Source organism: Copidosoma floridanum, unplaced genomic scaffold, assembly GCF_036245765.1.
Source record: "Copidosoma floridanum isolate Cflo_tuat_1 unplaced genomic scaffold, Cflo_Japanese_pri ptg000009l, whole genome shotgun sequence".
Lineage (NCBI taxonomy): Eukaryota > Metazoa > Arthropoda > Insecta > Hymenoptera > Encyrtidae > Copidosoma > Copidosoma floridanum.
Window position 1 is genome coordinate 6,991,555 of NW_028321886.1, and position 23,079 is coordinate 7,014,633.

The 23,079-nt window shown below is 39.4% G+C and overlaps 2 protein-coding genes across 4 annotated transcripts; both read right to left on the bottom strand.

The window, feature by feature from the left end:
- Positions 1-506: 506 nt before the first annotated feature.
- On the bottom strand, positions 507-18,511 carry Sk2 (Sphingosine kinase 2). 3 transcript variants are annotated; one of them, XM_014348357.2, is made up of 10 exons: positions 18,077-18,511; positions 17,878-17,986; positions 10,272-10,610; positions 9,235-9,593; positions 3,925-4,276; positions 2,849-3,238; positions 2,526-2,779; positions 2,341-2,442; positions 2,141-2,280; positions 507-2,041 (listed from the first exon to the last, which is right to left on the bottom strand). In XM_014348357.2, the coding sequence occupies exons 3-10, from the start codon at positions 10,541-10,543 to the stop codon at positions 1,850-1,852; spliced, it is 2,061 nt and encodes a 686-aa protein (XP_014203843.2). In that variant the 5' UTR covers positions 10,544-10,610; positions 17,878-17,986; positions 18,077-18,511; the 3' UTR covers positions 507-1,849. The 3 variants fall into 3 exon arrangements, with proteins under 3 accessions (XP_014203843.2, XP_014203842.2, XP_014203844.2); XM_014348356.2 differs by having other exon boundaries at positions 17,878-18,511; XM_014348358.2 differs by lacking the exons at positions 17,878-17,986; positions 18,077-18,511 and adding an exon at positions 10,693-10,793.
- Positions 18,512-20,285: 1,774 nt separating this feature from the next.
- On the bottom strand, positions 20,286-23,053 carry LOC106636026 (transmembrane protein 209). Its single transcript, XM_014348252.2, has 8 exons — positions 22,841-23,053; positions 22,638-22,763; positions 22,267-22,568; positions 21,879-22,205; positions 21,625-21,755; positions 21,240-21,563; positions 20,953-21,174; positions 20,286-20,871 (listed from the first exon to the last, which is right to left on the bottom strand). Exons 1-8 carry the CDS (start codon positions 22,885-22,887, stop codon positions 20,746-20,748), a joined length of 1,605 nt encoding a protein of 534 aa, XP_014203738.2. The 5' UTR covers positions 22,888-23,053; the 3' UTR covers positions 20,286-20,745.
- Positions 23,054-23,079: the final 26 nt, after the last annotated feature.

Genomic DNA, 23,079 nt, shown 5'->3' on the forward strand with positions numbered 1-23,079 from the left:
GGAAAGCCTTTCCTTGGCCGGGCGTGCCTTGTAATTATAGCGCGATCGAACGATAAACGCACACACATACACACCCAGATGCTTATGTACAAGGGCAATTAATATAGTCTCCGTTCGTATGATTACTAAATGTTTGTGTCTTGCTTTGCGTGAACCCCTCCTTGCATGGAGCCCTTCCGGCTACTCCTCATTTACAAGCTTTATTTAAGAGATCGCGACCTCCAAAAGGGAGTTGTAAGCCGAGTACCGGCCTTATCCAGCCGCCTCCGCGGGCTAACGCGTGAGCATCCTGAGTTAAGCCAGGGCTGAGCTGGCCCCTCAGCAAGCAGACGAGAACAAGGAAAAGCGGACTGACTGTCCGCGTTGTAACGTGAGTGTGTCTCCGTGGGTACCCGGGAAGCACGGTCCCGGTCAGAGTACTCCTTGCATAAATCCGTGGCTATCAGAGCTGTAAGCGGATACTGGCACCCCGTTATACAGTATTTAAGGATTTATTCAAGTGCAGATACATCGTAAATAATGTTTTTAATTTTAGATTCAAAGTTACAAATAACAAGTAATTTTTTCCAGATAATTGTACAACGCATAAAATCATAATTTTTGGAAGAAATATAAGGGTCATTTGTAACAATAAAATATGTGCTTTTTATTTTGCTATATTTTCCCGTAAGATATTTGGTTTCTGTTTATTTGTTTTTGTATAAAAAAATCGATGATTTTATTATTTTAAAATACAGTGATTGCAAAATCCAAAATATTGTTGAAAACTTAAGCTCACTCTTATTTTTATGGGTCCAATAAAAACTATCTGAAATATTAACAATAGAAAAATAAGAAGGAAATCGATGTACCTTTGTTATCATTACATTTATCTACAATATTTAGGCAAATCATTTAAAAATACTCACAGGACTGAAAGAATTACCATTAATTTAGAATAAATAGTAATTGAAGTATGTTTCTTTTCCCTTAACTGGTTAGTACAACAAAAGTTTTTTTTTTTTCTTCACTGTTGTACCATTCCCTATTGACACCATGACTCAAACCCGTCGACTTGACCCTGATATTTCATGGAGCATATATATTCCTATGGCGCAAGGTTGAAACGTTTTTCATAATTGACATGAATTTACAGTCTCTCAGCAAATAAATATTTTATTTACCTTTTATACTTTTATCAATTAACCTAAGATATCAAGACTTAAAGCCAATAAGGTTACCAAAGTACAAGTAAACACGTTACATATATATCTTGATGTCCCATATACAGACAAACAAACAAAAAAACTAAAATATTTATGCTTCACAAATAAAATTTTTTAAATTACAAATTTTAGTTTTGGTCATTTAAAAAATAAATAACTTTAATCATCCGGTACAACTCCCGTGAAATCTTTTTCATTTATCACCAAACAACAAGAAAGTATATACACACATCTTTCTTTTGATCATCAAAGTCTCGCCACGCGTCTTTAACTTTTCTCCTCAAAATTGACGCTTCGAATAAAAGCTCCTATATATTACTGTAAGATGATAAAACAAGAGATGCGCCTCGCGCGATCCTTACTCACTAATCAACAAACACGTCAGTTTTCTCACGCGGTGGAACACAAAAACTATATATACGTAAGAAAAAGAGATAAGAGAGAGAGAGAGAGAAAAAAATAAACGCTACAATCAATTAATTAGTTATACATATAGTTGCTCAATTAAATCGTCCGCACTATATTTGGCTCGGTTCAGGGGGGTAACTGCGGAAAAGGACTGGACGATCGTCGGACACTGCCGCAACCGATACACAGTCGTGTTAATTTTTCCTCTTCTTGTCACTGGCGATGGTCGTGCGTCGTCAGGGACACATGACGGTCGCGAGGGACGGAAATATCTCGGCTTGAAGCGGACCGTAGTCGACCCTCTCGCCGTCAACGGTGAGCAAGCCCGTAGTCTGATCCTCGGCCGGCTCGATTCTGAACGCACGCACCGGTATCATCTCGACACCCGGACAGGACAGGTGCGAGCCCGTGCTAAAACCCAGTAGGAACTGCTCGACAGAAACGTGTTTTTTTTTTTTTTTGTTTTTTTTTTTTTTTAATTATGATGATGACCATAAATAATAATTATTATTATAAGGTATAAGCACCTGTAACAGATTCGTCCGACTGATGCCTGCCTTGATGATCATCAGCCAGATAATGCCGTCGTCGAGTTTAGCTCTCGGGGCGAATAAACAATCCTGTCCCAAGTGCGACTGATACGCCGCTTGTACCATCACGAATTCACCTGCCGACCATAATGTTAATTTCATCTCGTTACAAGCCTCTATCGTATATACTTATTTACCTTCAACTTTGATCCAAGAGTCGGGCACTTTGGTCGTCAGAGCCGGTAGCGTCGAGGGCGGTCCGTAGATGACCTTGCTGCCGTTGCTACCTACGTCCACGTCTAAAGTTGCAAAACAAGCTTGGATGAAACAACGAAAAGGACCTTATTGTATCAAACGTGGTGTACGTATATGAGGCACTCACTCGAGTCCGGATCGTCGCGATCGCCAACGCTGTGGTAGGCGCTCGAGACGGAGCCCGAGCCCGTACTGAAGTACGTGGACTTGCGCGAGGTCGCGGAGAAGAAACTGTCACACCTGAGCCTGCTCTCCGCCGTCTCTAGCTGCAGGGCCTCCGTTCTCACATCGTCGTTCTCGTCACCGTCCACGTCGTACATACCGTCCTCGTGGCCGTTCACGTCCCCGTCCAAGCTCCTCGACTCCCTTATGCTGCTGTACCTGCAGTTTGTTCGGACGATTCACGGATAATCCTTTATTTCTATATAGGTACATATAGTATTTGCATACCGATCAAGCTGATCGCCGTAGCTCTTGGAGTGTCCGATGACAGTAGTGTTGTTGTTGTTGTTGTTGATGTTGTTGTTGTTGTTGGTGGTGGTACCCTTGTGCTGGCCATTGGCAACGGAGTCGGAGCTGCAGGGCAGGTAGGAGACGACGCCGCGGTAGGTGCGCAGCCCAATGAGCCGAGCCAAGCTCCAGACGGTGAACCGTTGGCCGCCTATGGCGCGCAATCGCTCGCTCTCGATGTCGATGTCGGCGAGCAGGCCCCAGCCGACCGAGAGGAACGAGTACAGGATCTGTTTGCGCGTTTCCACCCGCACCAGGTCCATTTTGCTCGTGTGACGACGCACCGCCGCCAATGCGCTTATCAGCATTGGATTCTGGTCGAACGGCTCTCTGACCGACGTGCATGTTACATTTAAATGTGTGTATTCTATATAATTATGTGATGTAAGGGTGTTTAATTGTCAAAGATATTGTTGTATATTTATAAAAGGGGCGACGATGGTTGGGTATAGCTCGCGAGATCGGTAAGAAATACTCTTAAATTCGAGCAATATAGAGAGTATTATTATATTATTATTATTATTATTATTATACGTTCGTACACCTATATAACATTGGGATTCAAAAGAGAAAAATCATGTGCAACAAAAAAGAAATATCATCGTTACGAGCACGTATGTCACGAATACTCGGTTAAAATTCATTGGTTCTCGTGCACGTTTAGAAAAATGCCTTTTACTTTGGCCACGGCGATCGGGCCCTGCTGCTGGAAAATCAAACTAGTTTTGCATTCCAGCCCGTCGCATTAATCACTGTACGGTGTCATACGGTAAAAAAAAAAAAAAAAAAAAAAAAGACCGATTACGCCGTTACCAGTTTAAGAGCCCGGCATGTATGCTGGAGAAGTGAAATTCAGGTGACGGGGATTTCCACGGACTATCGGATCGAACCATGTTTCGACAGCGCGTTCAAAACATCGAGTCGATAATGGAAAACTAACATCAATCAAAAAGAAAAAAAAAAAAAAAAAAAACAAATGAAAGAAATGTAGCCAAAGGGAAATTGGTGAAACTCACTGGCTGGAGAAGGCGACGGAGGCGGCGAGGCCGTTGCCCGAGCCGCAGGGTATGGCCGCGATCGGCAACCTGTCGAGGCAGTCCTGCCAGTCGGGCCGTTGCAGCAGGCCGTTGATGGCCTCGAAGACGATGCCGTCGCCACCGACGAGGACGAGACCCGACCACTGGCCGAGCTCGCGGCCGCGCACAAAATCCCGGGCGTAGTTCGGGTGCCGGGTGACGAAGACGTCGTAGGTGAGCTCGGCCTCGGACAGGATCGGGTGCACCCGCCGCTGGAAACTCTCCCGGGCCCGGCCCGAGCCCGCCTTTGGGTTCAGGATGACGAGCAGCTTCTTGCGATCGCCCGGGCAAGCTGGATTTACACATTTTATGTTATTTATTATATGTATTACATACGTGCCTATACCAAAAGTTTAAGGGATTCTCGGTCGGTCGCGTCATTTGCACGATGTATTATGTGAAAAGCACAGATTCTTGGGGGGAGGCTCGCTAGGTGGTCATATACGTGGATTCGCGTGTTCCGCCTGATGGCCTACTTTGGCGATTCGGCCTCGCGCGTTGTATAGGTGCACGAGGAAGCTTTGGTCGCGATAAGGAAGAGCTGCGGCCTACGAAGGTGCGCAGGATCGCTTAATTGGAAAATAACGATGGATTCGGACGCAAGTGCATGTATATATATGTTTGCCGATCGCGGTGCATACACAGGTATACATGCACGTGGGTTGTGAGAGTCACGCGAGTCTGTGGTGATTTGCAGCTGCATTTGACGTCAACATATTGTATACACTCTCGCTCTTCTTGACTCTCTGTGAGTCGAATTATACACGGCCAAAGCGCTCTTTTGGTTCGGTCGTGCAAAAGGTTGTAATTTTCCGTTCTCTGTCCCTCGATAATTGCGAGGCAAGTTTTTATCTCGAATACGCGAAATATGAGCAACATGTATATCTTTGCTGGAACTTTTAATGGCTTTTTCCGAGAGAAAATTGAGTCACACGTATAATACTTACACCACGAGCTCTTTACGACTACTGTTAACTATAATAACACATAATACGCTTAGCAAACCTTTTCTCCTTCTTCTCCTACTTTTCACGTCGCCAATAAATGGCCATGCGTTAATTTTTGCTATAATGGGTGATTATGCACGTTTCGGCGTCGCGCGCTAAAACGTCACTGTTGCGCGATTTTTTTTTCTTTCCTGTCGGCGAATCGAAGAAACTTAAATTAACGCCGTCCGTGATGATGGCTGTATAATCGGAGAAGTGCAAAAACACGCCGGGACTCCATCGACGACTCGTTCCTCCAATACAGCCTTTATCATACAGTTATAAACTTTTTTTTCTTTTTTTTTTTTTTTTTTACGGTCTATTTATACGTATGAGGATTTATGAGACGCAATTAACCGAGATGACATCTCGTTCGGAAAAAAAAAGCCAAGGATTCGGGAAAAGGGCCATGTCATTTTCATTTAATGCAAGAAACAAGATCTTTTAATTGTTTTGATACATTAACCATCGGTTTTTTTGTTTTTTCAACAAAATTGCAGTTTTTCGAAATATGAAATGGATACAAAACGTGGAAGAATCATTGTATGATGCGCTATTAATTCACGGAGTATTAGGAGTGGAAATAGGTACACCTAAGGCTGGTGTGGTTCACGTACACTTCTATTAATATTACATCGAGAGAGAGAGAAAAAATTAACGTTCGTAACCCAAATCGCCAATTGATCTTACTCGTAAGTATCGTATATATATTTTACGTGATATCGAGTTGAGGGATCGATCACATTATACGCGCGACTTTAGTACCTAATAGCTTATATTTGTGTCAAATCAACGCGACTTATATGATCATTTGTGTTTTGTCTGTACCAAAGAGTGCCCAGGACGCGCTAACTGAATTTACGTTGTACATAGGTAATAATACGCTTGACACCTGGTGAACCCATGTTTCTCCCGTTCGTACAATATCTTTGCCAATTCTTGGATGAGGAGCATCAAGGAGGGTCAACGAGGCACAACAAGTTGGCCGTGTCGCTTCTGCGGTTACACAGCACACTCTCTATTATGCTATATTATGTACTGCCTGTATCAATCATGATAACTATAATAATAATAATAATAATACCAAGCTTATTTCGTATGCAAAACGCGCCACGCACTGACTACATCGGGAGAGATGATACGTATATTACGTATTCCTTGTCGATCGTTGTCTCGTCTCGTCTCTCTGTACACGACAATCACTACACGAACATGATGAATCAGACATTACATAATCTAATGGTGTACAGTGGCATCATCCGTACACGCGCGAGTACGAAGAGGCGCGTTGACGTCGGGTGCGCGCGTATAAGCAGCTGTACATATAGAAACATTGCATTTTAGAGCAAGGAATCTAAGGACCTCCGCAGCTCTCGTACAGCCAATAACACAATGATATATGCCTTCGTGCTTTTTCGATATACTTTATATGTTACTTATTACGATTAGCCGATTTAATACCAACGATTCCAATCGTTGGAAAGATAAGTTGTTTTGGCTGATAAAAGTACACGTTTGGCCATTTTACTGGTTGGGGGAAAACTACACGCATTCATTATGTAGTAATTTTATCTCCAGTGCTTCTAACCAATTGTGACCCTGTACATACTATCTTTCCTTCTCTACTACTACTCTCGAGCACGTGATCGGCCATCGAATAGTTTTCAATTGTTATATTCTCTTTCTTTCAGGGCAGACGTCCATCAATATCCGATCGATCGCCGATTCCTCCATCTTATTACGTATATGTATTCATACCAGCTGTTAATTACTCCCTTATTTATTTTTTTTATTGACAAATAGATGTGCAAAAGGAAGATTTTCCCTAAATGGTTTTACCGATTTTATCGAGATATCTTGTACGATGATCGCGTAGTGTAACGAGATGATGTTATTTTTTGCAGACGACTGTGTACACGCAACGATACAATATACAGGCCAAGCTTCAAGGTCTATATGTATCGAGGTACACATATTACGTGTATGAGTAGCCATCAATCGGAGCCAATATTATTTAACAACGAATACAATCACACTTAGGTATAATTCTTTATTTATTATGGGAGACAAACGTGTTTGCATGATCTTCAAAAGATAAAAAGAGTAATACTTATATACGAAATCATAATACATATACTATAGTTGATAACGCGCCGTCGCGAGATCGGTATGCGTTTTGCCGAGCTCGAAAATTCTAGGTACGCGGCGTGGTAATAAAAATAGGCTCGCAAGGTTTCCTGAAAATTTATGGCCGTGCATGCATGTACTAAACTCTAAACGCCTTCGTGTACCTCCCCGTTCGGACATCGATTTATGCAAACTAAACGCGCAACTGCAGCTCCTTACGTAACGATCTCCCGTCCACTTTTCGAGATAAAAAACAAAATCCAAGAGGACCATCGAATCGTTGGATCGCCTCCCGATCGTGAAAGCCCTGCAGCTACAACAAAAGCCGCCTGTCTACCACCTCGAGAGGGGCTGCGCCCTCGGACAGAGCAGGTGTACACCCGTAAAACCGACAAGTGCAATCGATAGCCCAATGTATATAGGTCCACACATACGTGTGCTGTGCACACTGAATATACAGTCGAGAGGAATCACAGAGAGCGATGAAAGAGATCATTTTGACGTAGTTGTATGATATATGCAGTGTACGGGTGCGGGGGGTTAAGTAACAACTCAAAAAAAAAAAAAAAAAAAAAAAAAAAAAACCACTTGAATTGTGAAATCGGACTGGTAGGAAAACACGGCGCGCAGACAATGAAAAGGATTCACCGCTGCGATGCAACGTAATGTGATATCCCACGGCATACATACACAGTGTGCGGACGCAGAGCAACAGCGAGTTATCGACTTCCTCTGTATACCCGTAATAGCACCAAACGTTCATGAAACGTTTTGAACATTTTTTTTTTTTGTTTTTTAATTTTGATCCCGAATTAGCGTTTATTTAATCAAAAAGTAATGAAATTGCAATGATTTGGATTTGATGAATTTTGTTCAATCGTAAAATAAAAGGTTTATTCAATCGTAGGTGAAATCGGCGCATTTTTTTTTTTTTTTTTTTTTTACGAAAACTCAAGTGATTATTTTTTACTACCATCGATTTTTGCACATCTGTCAATTTTACGGCGTAAATCGAAGGGAAAAAAATCACAGCGGCACCTTACTGAAACATATATATATATTTTATTTTGTTAATTTTCAATAACCCATACGGATCAGGTATTTTATTATCATCTGCGCGTTTCCGTACGCCCAAACAGTTAAAATTCCGGCCACATCCGCGATTCTTGATGTTACATCATGCGACGATAGTAGAGCAGCTCGAAAAAAAAAAAAAAAAAAAAAAAAAAGGGTAAGTATCTACGTCTCGTTCATCGCGTTTTTTATCGAATCCTACGACGATTGTCTTTGACCAGAGGAAATATTGTTATGTCTGGTGATGATTCTAAAAGCAGCTACGCGCGAGCGTGTGTAATACAATAAGAAAAGTAAATACGATCTCCGAGTCGTATGTTGTGTGTTTAGAAGATAATGTTCGGGCGGGGAAGCACACAATCATCGATTTTACGGCCCAATGAGATTGTGATCGATTCTTAGAGGAAAAAAAAAAAAAAAAAATCCGATCGATATAACGACGATAAAACTTGGTTATTATCTACAATGCTTGTTCAAAAATCTTGAAATTTTCGTAACCATACGTATCCATCAGAGTGCGTGAATTTTCATTGTTGTAGGTGATGGCTTCTATTTATGGATAAAATCAGAGCAGGTGAAAAAAAAATATTACAAGTGTTTCAAGCACTAATATAATATAGAGATGATTTTTGTTATTGTTAATTCATTTGGCGTAGGTGGTATCGATAGACCGCACGCAAGAGATAATCAACGATGCAGATGATCTGAAAAATCGCTTTCAATCCAACACGCGAACCCGAATGACTTTCAATATGTTGTACATGCGTGAACGTAACATATCATCAGTGAAGATTTTTCTTCACACTCGCGAAATTTGCACCGACACGCAGATGGAAGAAAGTGTGCGCGCTCATCGAACAAATCCAGCCTCGTCTTTGGGCACACGACAGATGAGTATAGACATGTATTATACTCGGTTGGTTCGCTTCTAATTCAATCATATGGGAGCTTGTATACGTGGTGCAAAGAAACTGGCCCCTCCCCCCCCTTTTGCTAGAGTCACTTGGCTGTATGGAAAGAAATAAGAAAGAAAGAAAAAAAAAAAAAAAGGCCTCTGACTCACCGCTGAGCAAAGACTGTAGGTTGCGGTGGGTGGGGCTCATGTAGGGCCTGGGCACGGGCAGCCGATTGACGAGGCACATGATGGCGAGCCTCCAGCGACTGGCCTCGCGCCAATTGTCCTCGTACCTGTCGAAGCTGCGAAACCTCAGGGTTATGGTCATGCGCTCGCGCCGCCTCGGCCGGCCGTTCGTCGGATCCTTGTGCGCCCGTTTGAGGATGTAAGCGTAGATGAAGAGGTAGGCCGAGGTGTCGTACTCGTCGTGCGGCTGTATCGGCTCAGTAGACTCGACCAGCCGCGACTGGCTTCTCGCCACTCGGCACGCGCAGCTGCCCGTGTTGCTGCGCTTCGATCTCATGCACCTGCAATTTTCATGCATTTTATCGTCTCCTACTGTTATCATGCATATGTATATACACGTTACCGATTTCAGTCAAGAGAGAGAGAGAGAGAGAGAGAAAAAATAATAGACATGCCAAAAGATGGGTGTCGACAAATTAGTTTCTTCCTGAAAACGCTGCGGTTTCGCAAGACAGGCTCTCACACGAGCCCATCGTTTAAGATAAAACGAATGAAACCGATCGTTTGTGAACGTGTGTGAACGACGAGAAAGGGGGAGAACACCGAGTGGAGGATCTCTCTCTCTCTCTGTATACAATTAATAAACAACGCGATCGTCAGGGTCGCCGGTACTCTGTATTCCTTTCACCGACTCGGCAAATTTTCGTCGGCCAAGGTCATTGTAAACACGTGGGCGCGCATCCACGCCTCGATCAAAGAGGAAAAGAAAGGCGTAGAATCCTTGTTTTTCAATTTTTTACAGAAAAATAATAATGTCGTGATTGTAAAGGTATGTATATAGAATGTCTGTACTTTAGTAAACGCTATTTCGTAAGTACATTTACGAAGTTTAAAGATACGTTTTCGGCTTCCACCGACTCGAATCTTTTTTTTTTTTTTTTTTATATATATTTACGATGCAATAGCACTAAAAAAATAGATGTGCAAAGAAGAAGAAGAAGAAGCGTGAACCAACGTACCGGCAGCCGACGATGTCGTCGATGAGTATGGACTCGGTCTTGGTGGGTCCGGTGCTGCTCTCCTTCCGCAAGCTGAGGCATCGCTCGGTCAGCCTGACCCTGTACAGGCTACTGCGCTTCGACGATATGTAAAATATCTCCTCGAGGATGCTGCCGGGGCTCTGTTGGCAATTGTTGCGCACCGGCGACGAGTCCACGGGGCTGCTCGCCGTCCCGTTCTTCAGCCCGTTCTCCGACTCGACGACCACCGAAGCTTTACCGATTTTTCGCATCTTTTTTCCTTTTTTTCTCTATCCGATCCTACTTATGCGTTTGTTTCGATACGACGATCACTCGATGCTGAAAAATGCATTTTTCATTTTGGGAATACTTTTTTCTCAGTGACAAAATTGATAATTTTATTTTAACGATATAATTATACTCCCGAGCGTATTGGCTTTTGCATACAACCATCAGTACATGTTTACCCGGAGGAGAAAACGTTTTCCTCTGCAATTTTGTACGAGTCGAATGAACGTTTCCTGGTAACGTTGTTTGGCGCAGGACAATCGCAAAAGTGAAGTCACTACTCAATATGGCGCGGAAAAACGTGTATGAGCTAAGTGTACACGTATACGTAAGCCAAGTTGTGTATTTGCGGTTGTTTTCCTCGTGAAATTCACCCGAAGGAAGTACCTATTCCCCGCGTGTGAATATGTACTCGAACGTCATCGTAATCCAAAACGATTATTCGCGCTTCAACGGTGATTACATTTGCATCTAATGGCGCGAAGATGATGGCGCACGTGCGACAGCGACATATTTTAGCAATTAATTTTATTCATCGTTCAACTTGGGATGAGTAAAAAAAAGCTCGACCATCGCACGAGAGATGTTTACAGCTTGTTTCTCGCTTACTGAAATAACTTTTACGCGCATTTTTTAAAATTATTTTATAAAATAGAGTATAGGGGAACGGGGGAAATGGTTAATTAATTTGTATGATTTGCGATTAATCCAATGCTCTGTAACATACCTTCTATAAAAAATAAATTTAAATCGTCACTTTTGATTTTATAGCTATTTGATTAAGGACATTGCATGGATTTATTATCTCGTGCATGCATATATTTATTTTTTTATCTGACGTGCGTCGTCGAGTCATCGTCATGTACAACTCAAAGTGTCTGTTCATCGGAAGCACTATCATTTACGTAACAAAGTTTACGAACAATCAGCTACTGCACGGCAAAAAAAAATTTTTTTATTCATATTTCTAAAAAGCATGTCACGTCGACTTTGAAGGATAATCACGATTTTTCTTTTTTTTTTTTTAATCACTTACATAATATCTGTACTTAAAAAAAATAATAACAACCAAGTAGTACAAATATACAGCACACAAGCTCCACTCAATGAGTCATAAAGAACTGGCAAACAATGTTTTTCACGTGTCTCGATTTGTCATTTGTTTTATTTCTAAAACTTTAAAACGTATTCTTCGTCATCGTTTGCTCGTTCAAGATTTTTTTTTTTATTCTCAGCAGGATAGTTAGTAAAGCAAGTCCCTCGTATATGAAAGTGTTAAAACAAACATTAAATTTTCGATAAATGTTGATTTTTGGTGGCATTTGACATGATTGCTTGAAAAAAAAAAATCGTCTCCACCTTGAAGGATCATCGAATAAGAATACAAAAGAAGTAGAATCCAAGTGTCGCGTATAGAGTACAGCTACGTGTAAGATAAAAGTGTCTCGAGTGAGTTGGCGTTAGCACGAGAATTGCCTTATATGTATATACGTACAGTACAAACTGAGCTCTTTTTCGCAACTATATGTATGTAGATAACACTGTACTCGGGTATTAGGACCTATATACTTCTCGCACCTCGCGTCTCTGTGTCCTCCAAAATAATCAGTATGTGTATATAGGTACAATCGGTGATTTCACGCGTGTACTTACGCATTGAAACAAAAATAGGTAAGTGAGCGAGTTATCACTTTACGCGTGTAGAAAAAAGTAAGTAGTACTACCGTCCTAAAAATCCGAGAGCCAAGGTGCACCAAACCACTTTTATCAGATTTTATAGACACTTATTTCAAATTAGGACAGTGCCGTATACTACGTCTTTGAAATTTTATCGACAAAATTAAAAATTTTGGATTTCCTTTCCTGATCCGTGATACTTTTAACTTTAAATAATCATTCTATGTTACTTTATACCAAAAGAATTGATACAATCGCTTAACAAATACAGCGACTGAATGAGTTTTCTTGAGCAAACGGTCAAAGAATTTCATTAATTATATTGTGCAACCGAGAAGTAACATCATTTCCAACGTATCGTTAATGTACAGAATTATTTCTTTATCAATTTTTTAAAACTACAAGTATTGTGTAACGCTGTTCTGACAAAATCATTCCTATACACGTATTGGTAAAACCAAAAGTAATGGTACTTTCCTCGGTGTAAGTGCGTATGCAACAACACAATGGACACAATTATCGTTTGCGTTATACAACTGTACCGCGCAATATTTCTACCACTGTTTTAGGCGCAGTCGTGCTTCTCGACATCATGGCAAATCACCAATAGATCCTGGGAGGAAAGAAAAGATATGGGCAAAAATGGCACTTGGTGTAACGGGAGAGAAATCGGTAAAATTGTTTTTCCTCGACGAGCGCGCGCGTTTTCCTCTCTTTTCTTTTCAAACTAATATTACTTAAACGTGATTTGCGCACGACTGAGCTGTTGTATCGTGAAACGTGCGCGGAAAAAAAAAAACCCCCAAACGAAAAACATCCGACTGTCCCCCTTTTTTTCGCTGCCGCGCGGACTTGAATTGTACAGAAGCGCAATATTTATATTGTAAGAACTTTCTTGATTGCAACATTTTTTAAGTGACTCGCGTTTAATTGATAAGGAAGAATCGTTCAATTGCTCAAGATTCAATAATGACAATCGCGTTTGGATGAAAATTGTTTCACAGCCAATCGAGAGGCCGACGAACCACCAACAAAAAACTTTAAGGGCACCTTTTTTCCTCATATTCGTATAAAACATGGAAATTTATGCATAACGTTCCAATTTGTAAGTCTCGATTATTTTTTTTTATAGACGAAACATTTCGCTCAATCGGCGGAATATGGTATGAAAAAAAAAACACTCTACGAACATTTTTGATAATTATATGACATTGTGCTCAGTGTGAGTCACAGCCGATGCGATAGTGTGGAAGTTGGTTTGGAAAGTTTGTGCGATAATAATAAAAGTCACGCGACAAATCTATACGCGTGAAGTTGCTCATGCACGATAAGCATATTATATTTATATCTAAATAATGCACATTTGATACTGAAATTCCATGTCACGCGTATACTACGATCGCGTTGAATGATTTATTTTTTCAATGTACAACGGTTTGATAAAATTTCAGTCAGCGAAAATATTACGTGTTACGTATATACTCGTTGATCAGAAGCACCATGCCAGCAAAGTTATTATAATAATATGTTGTACAGCAGCGTAATGTAGAGGTGGAAAACGATACCCGGTGTATCATCTGGTCATCACGTAAGGCGCCGGAATCGTGAAGCGTGCCGTGTATTGTATACCTACCTATTACAAGGAAAAAAAAAAAGAGGTACTAACGCGTTTTTTACAAAATAGAGACAACGGCGCTGACGTTGCGCAAGAAGATACGAGTACAGTATGTCATTTACAAAACTTGATGACAAAATATTTCTATTCAGAAAAAAACAACAACAAGATGTTATAGTTCTCTTTGCCTTTTGTACGATCTCCTATCGATGTGAAACACAAAGATATGTGATTCAGAAAAAGTGACGTGTAATTAGTCATGTTTCATTCAATTTTTGTTTTTTCTCACAGTTCCGGATTTTTTTTTTTTTTTTTTTTTTTTCTCAAGGATTGTTTTCATGTATTTTTTAACAAAAAATTCTTGTGCTTGTGTCAATTGTACGTAAAATGACACGCCTTTTTTGAAGTCAGCTCCAACAAATTTGCAATTGCTTTCCAACTGTGTCTCATCATTTTGGAAAATTCCCACGGATAAATCTACTGAAGAAACTCTTCAGTCACAGAAGGTATGTAAGTATATCACGCCCATCGGAAGTGAGAATTAAAAAACAATTAGACATGTTTACGACGGTACATAATATAATACTATAGGTATCAAGCATCAATCGATCAAATTTATCCAACCGAGCCTCATTAGCAAAAAAAAAAAAAAAAAAAACATGTAATCATCGTTGTAATCTTACGCGATACAAGTATATTATCACAAGATCAAACGATGACAATCATATTATTCTCTGCCCGTGGCCAGGGCTTTTGAATTTGATTGATTTATAATTAATCGAATAACGCGGAGTTGTGGGTGTAAAACTTTCTTGAGACGACCTTCATGTAGCTACGCGAAATAGAAGATTAAAAAAAAAAAAAAAAAATTTTAAACAGCCATTTTCCTCTGGTTTGGATTAAATCTTATCGGGGTTGCTTCGATAAAGTTACACCAAACAAACCTAACAAATGCATGGGTCTCCGGACCGTAGGTAAGAAAATGTTGTTCAACCAGTCGCTGATGGCTCTCGATGGCGCAGATTTTTCCCGTTACTGCTAATCGCCAAGCTTATTGTGAAATATGTTGTTTTACTAATACCTACTTACGTACGTGTGTTTTTAAAAAATTGGGTGGTGCTGGTGCGTTATCGCTATCGCTGATTACGACAACGAAAAATATCCAGCTTGCTACTCTGATGTTATATACTACTGCATGATTGGTTTTCTACATGAGTATATATTTTCGTATGGAAATGAGGGATCGCAGGAAATAGGACCTCAGTAATGTATAGCTCTTTGATGATGACCGCGTCCCTTTCAAAAGAAACGACAACCTACGTGCATGTACATATATTATTATCCGCGAAATTGGCGTATACACTTGTAATACAGTGCACGCGCGCGCGTATCTCGTCGTAAAACATACAAGACGGAATCTCTGAAAAATCGTGATGTAAATGTAGGAGGACTAATAAATGGAACGGATGTTGGAAAAAAAAAAATAGATTTTTGCGTGGCATACACCCTACAACCTTATAATATAGAGTTACGGCGTAAAGTTATGTAGTTGGCTTGAAATGGGATTTAATTTCAGCTTTCGAAAAGCTTTTTCAAAAATATCAGTTGAATCGGAAGTTACAGACGATTTCATGATTTTGTCGACTTCGACCCGAAGAGCTCAAACTGAAGCTTGTTCAAGTTAGACATATAGCTAATAACAATGATCGTCAACAGAGTTTCAAGTTTTATATGGACGGTATGCGTCGTAAAAAACTTTTGTCACCTCCGTCTTGTATTTTTTTTTTTTTTTCTTTTTCGTAGATTACTACGTATACAAGTTTGCATGGTATACGTGAATGTGCACATGCACGCATACATCTGGTATATACTGCACTGTAATAAGTAATAACAGCCTCAAGTACATATAATATATATATATATATAATATGTGTTGCGTACACGCGTATACAATATAGAAATCGTCTTGAAGCTGCTGTATTCCAGTTATTATGTAGTACATGCGGTGCAAGGTGGCTGTACATCTAAGAAACGAGAACGATATCCATAGGTGGATTTATTACCTTGTAGGTACATTGGGTGCAGTGCAAGGGAATTATTAACGTTATCTTTATACTCTTCTTTGTATATATATATATATGAACAAGTATGGGTGTATGTACTTTATTCATTTTTGTATCTGATGTAATGCGGTATTAGGTGTACTTATCAAGAGAAGAAATGACCCTTTTTTTTTTTCTTTTTAATTGTTTTTAAAAGAAATTTTGTGTCTCTAACACAGTACATTACGCATCTTCGCACTTAATTATTGTAATGCACCGGGGAAGGGGATGAAAAATTAATCCCTAGATGCGTGTGATGTGTGGTGTGTTTCCTCGCGCGCATGAGCGATAAGAAAAGTCCACTTTGAGCTCTGAGTGACGGGAAACAACTTTTATCTCAAAGTTTGAGAAAAACCGCGTTCCCAAAGAATTTTAGATAAAACTTTGTTTCCCCGAGCCATTGGTAATGGATAACTGTACGTGTACACCGACACGGTTAAAACGTGGATGGCAACCCCATGGGGCACGATCACTGTCGACGGACCATAAAGGGCTAAATTACCAATTTTCACCGTTTACGTCTCTGTGCATTCACTGGGTTTATTGCAACACCTCCCACGAGGACTCTACAGATACTAAAAGCTCTGCTTAGTCAACTTCTTGAACACGGATATCCCATTAAAGTTGGTCAGGTAAATTTTTAAGACGATTTCTTTTCTAAATCCAGTACTTGTGAGAAATCAAATTTTTCAATTAAAAAAAAAAGGAAATATGTACATATTTCCCAATGACTATAGGCGTGTTTCGAGTAAAAAAGTTTTCTTCGAACTTAATCGTTAAACGCGGAAGCAATTTTGAAAGCTTTATTGCGATGCATATACGGGCATCATTTTACTATTAATGAGCAAAGGGTTATTGGTTGAGAAACGTTGTGTAAGAGACATAATATATCGCCAAGTCTACGTGGTCCGTTCGAGGGACCTTTCGATAGGGAGTCGCGAGGGGCAAGGGGAATAATATTAGAATTACTCGCGTAATTGTACCATCATGTACAATATGTGTTCACAAATCACTAAAAGGAGTACTATACGGAGGATGTGATTTTTATTGCATTTTGAATCAACCCAAACTGCTATATAGCATAGACTACAATTCAAAATCGCGTGCAGGTGTGTTTACATAAGTATAGCTGGGAACTTGGTATAGGTATTACCACTTGTTAACGCACCTGCTTATGCAAATTTAATACGATTGGGGACCATTGAATAAGTATTGTTTTCCGTGACGATGGTTACATCCAGGGTAACGAATGTGTATGGAAATCGGCAAGGACCACGAAAAGAATACTTTTGTTGCAGTGTTGATTTTATCATTAAACGTTTTGGAAAAACATATACGTAGGTTTAAAATAAAAACTGAGTACATTCGATTGTCATATAAAAAAGAAGTGAGGATAAAAACCTACGGGTTACTGGAATGCAATGAAATCTAATAATTAAAACGTAATCATCTGTAAATTAGAAAAAAAAAAAAAAAAAATTAAGCGTGGACTGCTGGAGGATAGCCCAGTTTTTTTGTTCTCTCAGGTAAGTACAGCGAGTGAGTATATACATATATTATGTAATGAGCCGCCCCGCAAAGCCGCCACAGCTTCAACAGCCTCCCACTCACGTGTTTACGACTTTTACTTGGCTCGGCACTCGGTGTACCAATTAATTTTCCTCCTCCCCTCTGGTTATACATGCTCGTTTATTTCACAGATAATAGATAAAAAAAAAAAAAAAAAAAAAAGGTCACAGATGGTGGTACATACGCATCGGTATGTAACACCCCTGCACTTTTGTAGAATAACCACAGCGCGTCATATCCGAAATCTAATATAAAAATACGAGCTATACTTGCGCGAGTACATACATAAGGATAAAAAGGTGCGGGACGAAGCACTGATGGAGCTTGCATCAGGTGTCAATTCAACGAAACTCACCTGTCTCGAGAGGCGGGTCACTGTATCGTGGTGCAGTCGCTAGCCCCGCGGGTCGGGGGGGAGGCGTCCCTGTTCCGGGCGCGCATCAGCTCCTCATAGGTGTGCGTATCTATACGTATAAATACACGTGTGTACAGTTGCAGTTGCAGCTGACGCTGGAGCGCGTTTCCTTGTTGCTTCTTCCTCGTAGTCGCCTCACCTGATGCTGCTTCTATCCCACCTTCGTCTTCGTCTCTTCGACAGCATCGTCCTCATCTCCGGCACTGCTGCATCCTCGGCCAACCCCTGGGACTGCCGATCCTCTTTTTCCACGTATTTATCCCCACAACTTGCCCGAAGGAGTAAGTATCCTTATCCCAAAAAAAGAGCGACGGAGATCGGGGCTGTTTTTTTTTTCTTTTTTTCTTGTGTACAATTAAAATAAAAAATACACCCGTGCGCGGCAATGAAACAACATATAAATTTGCAAGGGTCTTCTCCTGGGGTGGTGAGAGTAACCGTGGGCGTTTGGTGTGTGCATTTAACTCTGGTGCATCAGCTATAACGAGCTGTATACGTATGTTTATGTTGTGGCGCGCGCGTTCGACTGCTCCGGACTCCGAAGCGAGACTGGAGTCGCTGGAGCGGAGAGCAGGACGCGGAGCAATGGAACACCCACGCGCGCGCGAGAAAGAGAGGCTGCTCTCCGTTCTTCGTTAGTTTCGCTCCTCTGACCCTCTCTTCAATGGGTGTATATGCATATGTAGCTTCTCTTGGCAATGCGTATAGGTATATAACTTACGAGGATAGTCTATTTTGTTGTACACTTTTATCTGTCCCGATGTGGATGATATGCTCCCTCCATTCGGACAGATGAGCAGATTGACGTTGGCTCAGTGTACAGCACAAGTATACCTGCCGTCTTGTGACAACTTTTCTTTTTTTTTCTCCAATTCCCTTGAGTTATTTGTATTTATACATGTACAACAGGCAGAATATTTTTGCATTCGTTGACGAGCATCGTTTATTGAAAATATATTGTGTATTTTCTACCGAAACGGGTGTATCAAATGACCAAGTGCATGTTACAGGATGCACGCCCTTATTAATGCGTCTTTTGTCACGGGGATACTCTCGCGTGTTACGTTTCCGCGCCGCATATATACACATAAGTTGAGCTGCATAAAGAAATTTTATCCGTCGCAGAAAGCATGTGACATGTACCTGTTCGATGTGGATATAAAATCGCGATTACATTTTTTTTCGCGTATCGCTTTGAGCGGTAATTAAAAATAAATTGGTCGCATGTGTAGTGTATGGATGGAAAGACAAGTCGTACGGTGTATCTGTTGATTATCGATCGGCTCGGCGATTTTACATTTTCGATGTGCTCTCGTTAATTTAAAAAAAAAAATAATAATGCCCTCAATTCCAATTAAATAAGTTACTTTTAATAAACAGGTTTTTTCATAAAAATTGTTTTATCATTCCAACAAGTTGACCAATCTCAAATATGCACACAGCTATTATCAACAGTATAGTTTTTTTTTTTCAACGTCAACTTTTTTAATGTAATTTTTTGAAATTGCGACACTTGTCTGGCTAAACCCAAGCAAACTAACAGCGGTAAACTTAGCGCACCTTTAACTTTTGTTACAATAAGTCATCTAGGTGCCTGGTATCGGAGGATATATAGGTGTGGTGTGAACTTGCGTCAGAACAGGTATAAACTGCTGGCAATTATTACTCGGCACAAAGATTTCTCAATCTTGTATTTTTTGCGATTTTTTTGTTGATTTCTCGCTCTAATTTTATGACAAGGTGTTTTTTTAAGGTAATTATTATTATTATTTTTTGCCGATTACAAATAAGCAGAAAATATGTTTCCTAGCTTGAGTGTTTTTTAACTTTGGTTATTTACGCTTTAAACGGCCGCGCAAGAACAGGGCAAAGGCTATTTCTTTGAATTAATTTTCCTTCGATTGTAATTATTATATCATTGATAATCAATAAATACCTTTTTTCAACTTTTCTAGAAATCATAATTACTTTGGGATCATATTGAATTTTGAAAATAAATTTTTGAGAAAAATGAAAATCAAAAGAAAAAGGTAAGTATTGTATTTTGTAACGCAAATTATTATGGGGAAACGAAAAAAGTTTAAACAGAAATCGGTCACAGAAATCCTGAGATCTAAGATCCAACTGATTTCCTACATTATAAGTACACGTACTTACACACACGCGCGCGTAGCCGCACGCATACATTTTTTGGGAAAACAATGTATACATCCATATGTATTCATATATTACGACGACAATATAACATCTGTTGCAACGTTATAGATACGAAGAAGAAATACTAGTGGGACAGATTTTATTTAAAAAAATTTCAGGAATATTTGTTTTCATAAAAATAGTAACGAAAGTTTAAAAAACTAAATTGGATTTATTATACTGTTAGGAAAATTTGTACATCGTTGTTTCATTCTGCTAGAATATGGCTACGAGGCTTATTTCATATATAAGTAAATGTCTTTGAGAAACTCTCAACTTATTTTGTAAATTGCTTTTGCTAAGCTTAAAAAAGTACAGTTCGATACAAAAATATTTTTCGTTTTCAACATTACTCTAGCCTTATTTGCCAAATAGCTTTGTTTGATAAATAAATGAAAAGTACAGACCGATTCGATAAATAAGAAACAGCGAATCATGTTATCCATCAAAAAATTTTCTAATTTTAAGAGAATTGTTCAAAACGGGTTTTTTTTCTTCTAAGAATAATGTTAATTTTTACAGCAACGGCACGGAAAACAATCATGTTTAAAAAAAAAAAAAAAGAAAATGTCTTTTAATAAATAATTAATAAAAAACAACTCATTACACAGTTTAGTCTATGACCCACATAACGTTTACACCAGACATTCCAAGGTTGACACGACCAAGCATTCCATGATCTCGAGTCTTTACAATATACAGGAAAAGCAAGAGCGTGTGAAAAAAATTATTTCTTCCCTGTACGTAAAATGAAAATTATAAAATTAATTTACCACAAGTATTACTCTTGATGAATGGGATATGAATTTCTTTACTTACCCCAGGAATATTTTCGAAATCATGAGATAGTGAATCTCCAGAAAGAGCTAGGCAATAATGTGGTGGATTGACCGATTGAGTTACAATTATCGGACCTTTACTACGAGGTAATTCACATGTCGATTTGGCGGTGTACATTGATGTAAAAGGTCTGGCATCAGGTTGATTCAAGGGAGCTTCAAGTTGAGTATCCATGTACGTTGAAAACAAATGCATAATAATCTAGAAAATTATTTTGGTTAGTTCAATTCAAAAAAGTTAACAAAACTGAATGTATCAGACATTACTGCCGTATCTGTGGGAAGGCTTGCATCCCATTCCTTTCCATTATATGATCCTCCACTATTCCATTTAAATTCGCTCATAGAACCACCTTTGGCTAGAATCTTAATTCTTTTCACTAGATAATCTTGGTTGCTTGATAATTCAAGAAAAGGAACAAGAGGAGGTAAGGTAGGTATGACAGTTACTGAAAACGACTGGGCAAGTTTTCTTAATTTATCCAAACCAACGTGTCCTGGTTGAGAGTCGCTAAGACCATGACGGATTAGGCTAGTAGATACATTATCAATTTCTGCAGACACTCTCTCAACTACAGTTTTACTAATCCACTAGAAAAACAAAATTTAAATATAAAGAATCAAATATTTTGAAATTCTAAGCAAAAATTACCATTCTTAAATTAGCTGTCCACTGGTTAACTCTAGTCGGATCAAGTCTATATTTCCTCCAAATATCAGATGTGCCAAATGACCTTGGGGAGCTACCTTCTTCTACACCTGGACTAGAAGATTTTGACTTGTCTAAAAAAAAAATAAATAATATTTTTATAAAACAGAATTTTATGATTAACTAGTTGAATAATATTTTTATTTATATTCTTTAAAACATTACAGATCTCATAGAAAAAAAAAAATATGAATTACCAATTATGGGTGCCAGTTGATAGGCACATCGTTTCAGTAAAGGTGATACTTCTCCAGGACTGTGTGTTGCAGGATGAGACCAGAAAGAACTTAATAAGTTAGAAGGTTGGTCAACATTAGCTGTGTGAGATACTGATTTTCCATCCTTTTTGGAAACTTCTTTCAAGAATTTCTCCAATCCAGCTTCATCCTGTATGAGATCTTCATTAGCAAAACTAGCATTCATAGAGCTGTTAAAAGACTTGTTAAAAGAAATGTTTGCACTTGTTGATCTTCTTGATGACAAACTGCCGTATTTTGAAAATGGACTAGATGCAGAGTAATCCTCTAAAAAAATTATAAAAAACCGTAAAAAAAGTGCTGACACATTTTAAAGATAAAAACTCACTGCTTTCATTTAGAGCGGAAGTTCCAAGAACACTCGAGTTTCTACTCAGATTCATGTGAGAAAAATTAAGTGGCGTGCTGGGCTCTGAATTTTTTTTGGGTGCAGGAATTTCATTTTGAAAAAGTGGATCATCATCAGATATTCCCAAAAGTTTTCTTTGCTTCACAGTCAAAACAACGGGACTCAGGCTCCACGTTGCTATTGTGTACGTGATCAGATGATACAAAGAGTTAAGGGCAAATAAGGATGCCAGGAACCATTCAAAATAGCAAAATGGCTTGTAAGCGATTCCACCATAGCAGCTAAGATGAAATCACATGAAATTCATATCAAGCGAAAATAAACATTTAATTGAGATTAAAAATTCTTACATATCGAAAACTATAACTGCAAACAAAACACTGTTAATCAGGAGCAGTTTTATGGCATTCTTTGCCTTGGTCCGAGTTTGTCGGATATCTAGAGTCTGCTGGACTTGTGGTTTTGGAGTTAGAACTCTGAAAAAAGTTCGGTAAGTAACACTAAACTGAAGTTCTCTTGAAAAATCGTTCAAATCTATCAACCCTTGTATTACCTTGCACTGGGCGATATGCATCGCATCGTTGAGTGAAAGTCGGACATTTTCTCCCCTTTCGCTCAATATTTTTTACCAGTAACAATCAACTGCAACTATCTCTTCATAATTTTTTTCACTCTAAAAAGTTCGTGGAGCTACAGTATTAAACAATTAAACTTCATCCCTCGAGTCTCCCTCAACCGGTAAGGCATAAACAATATTAACCTCTACAATAAGACTTCTGCTCTTTTTTTGCG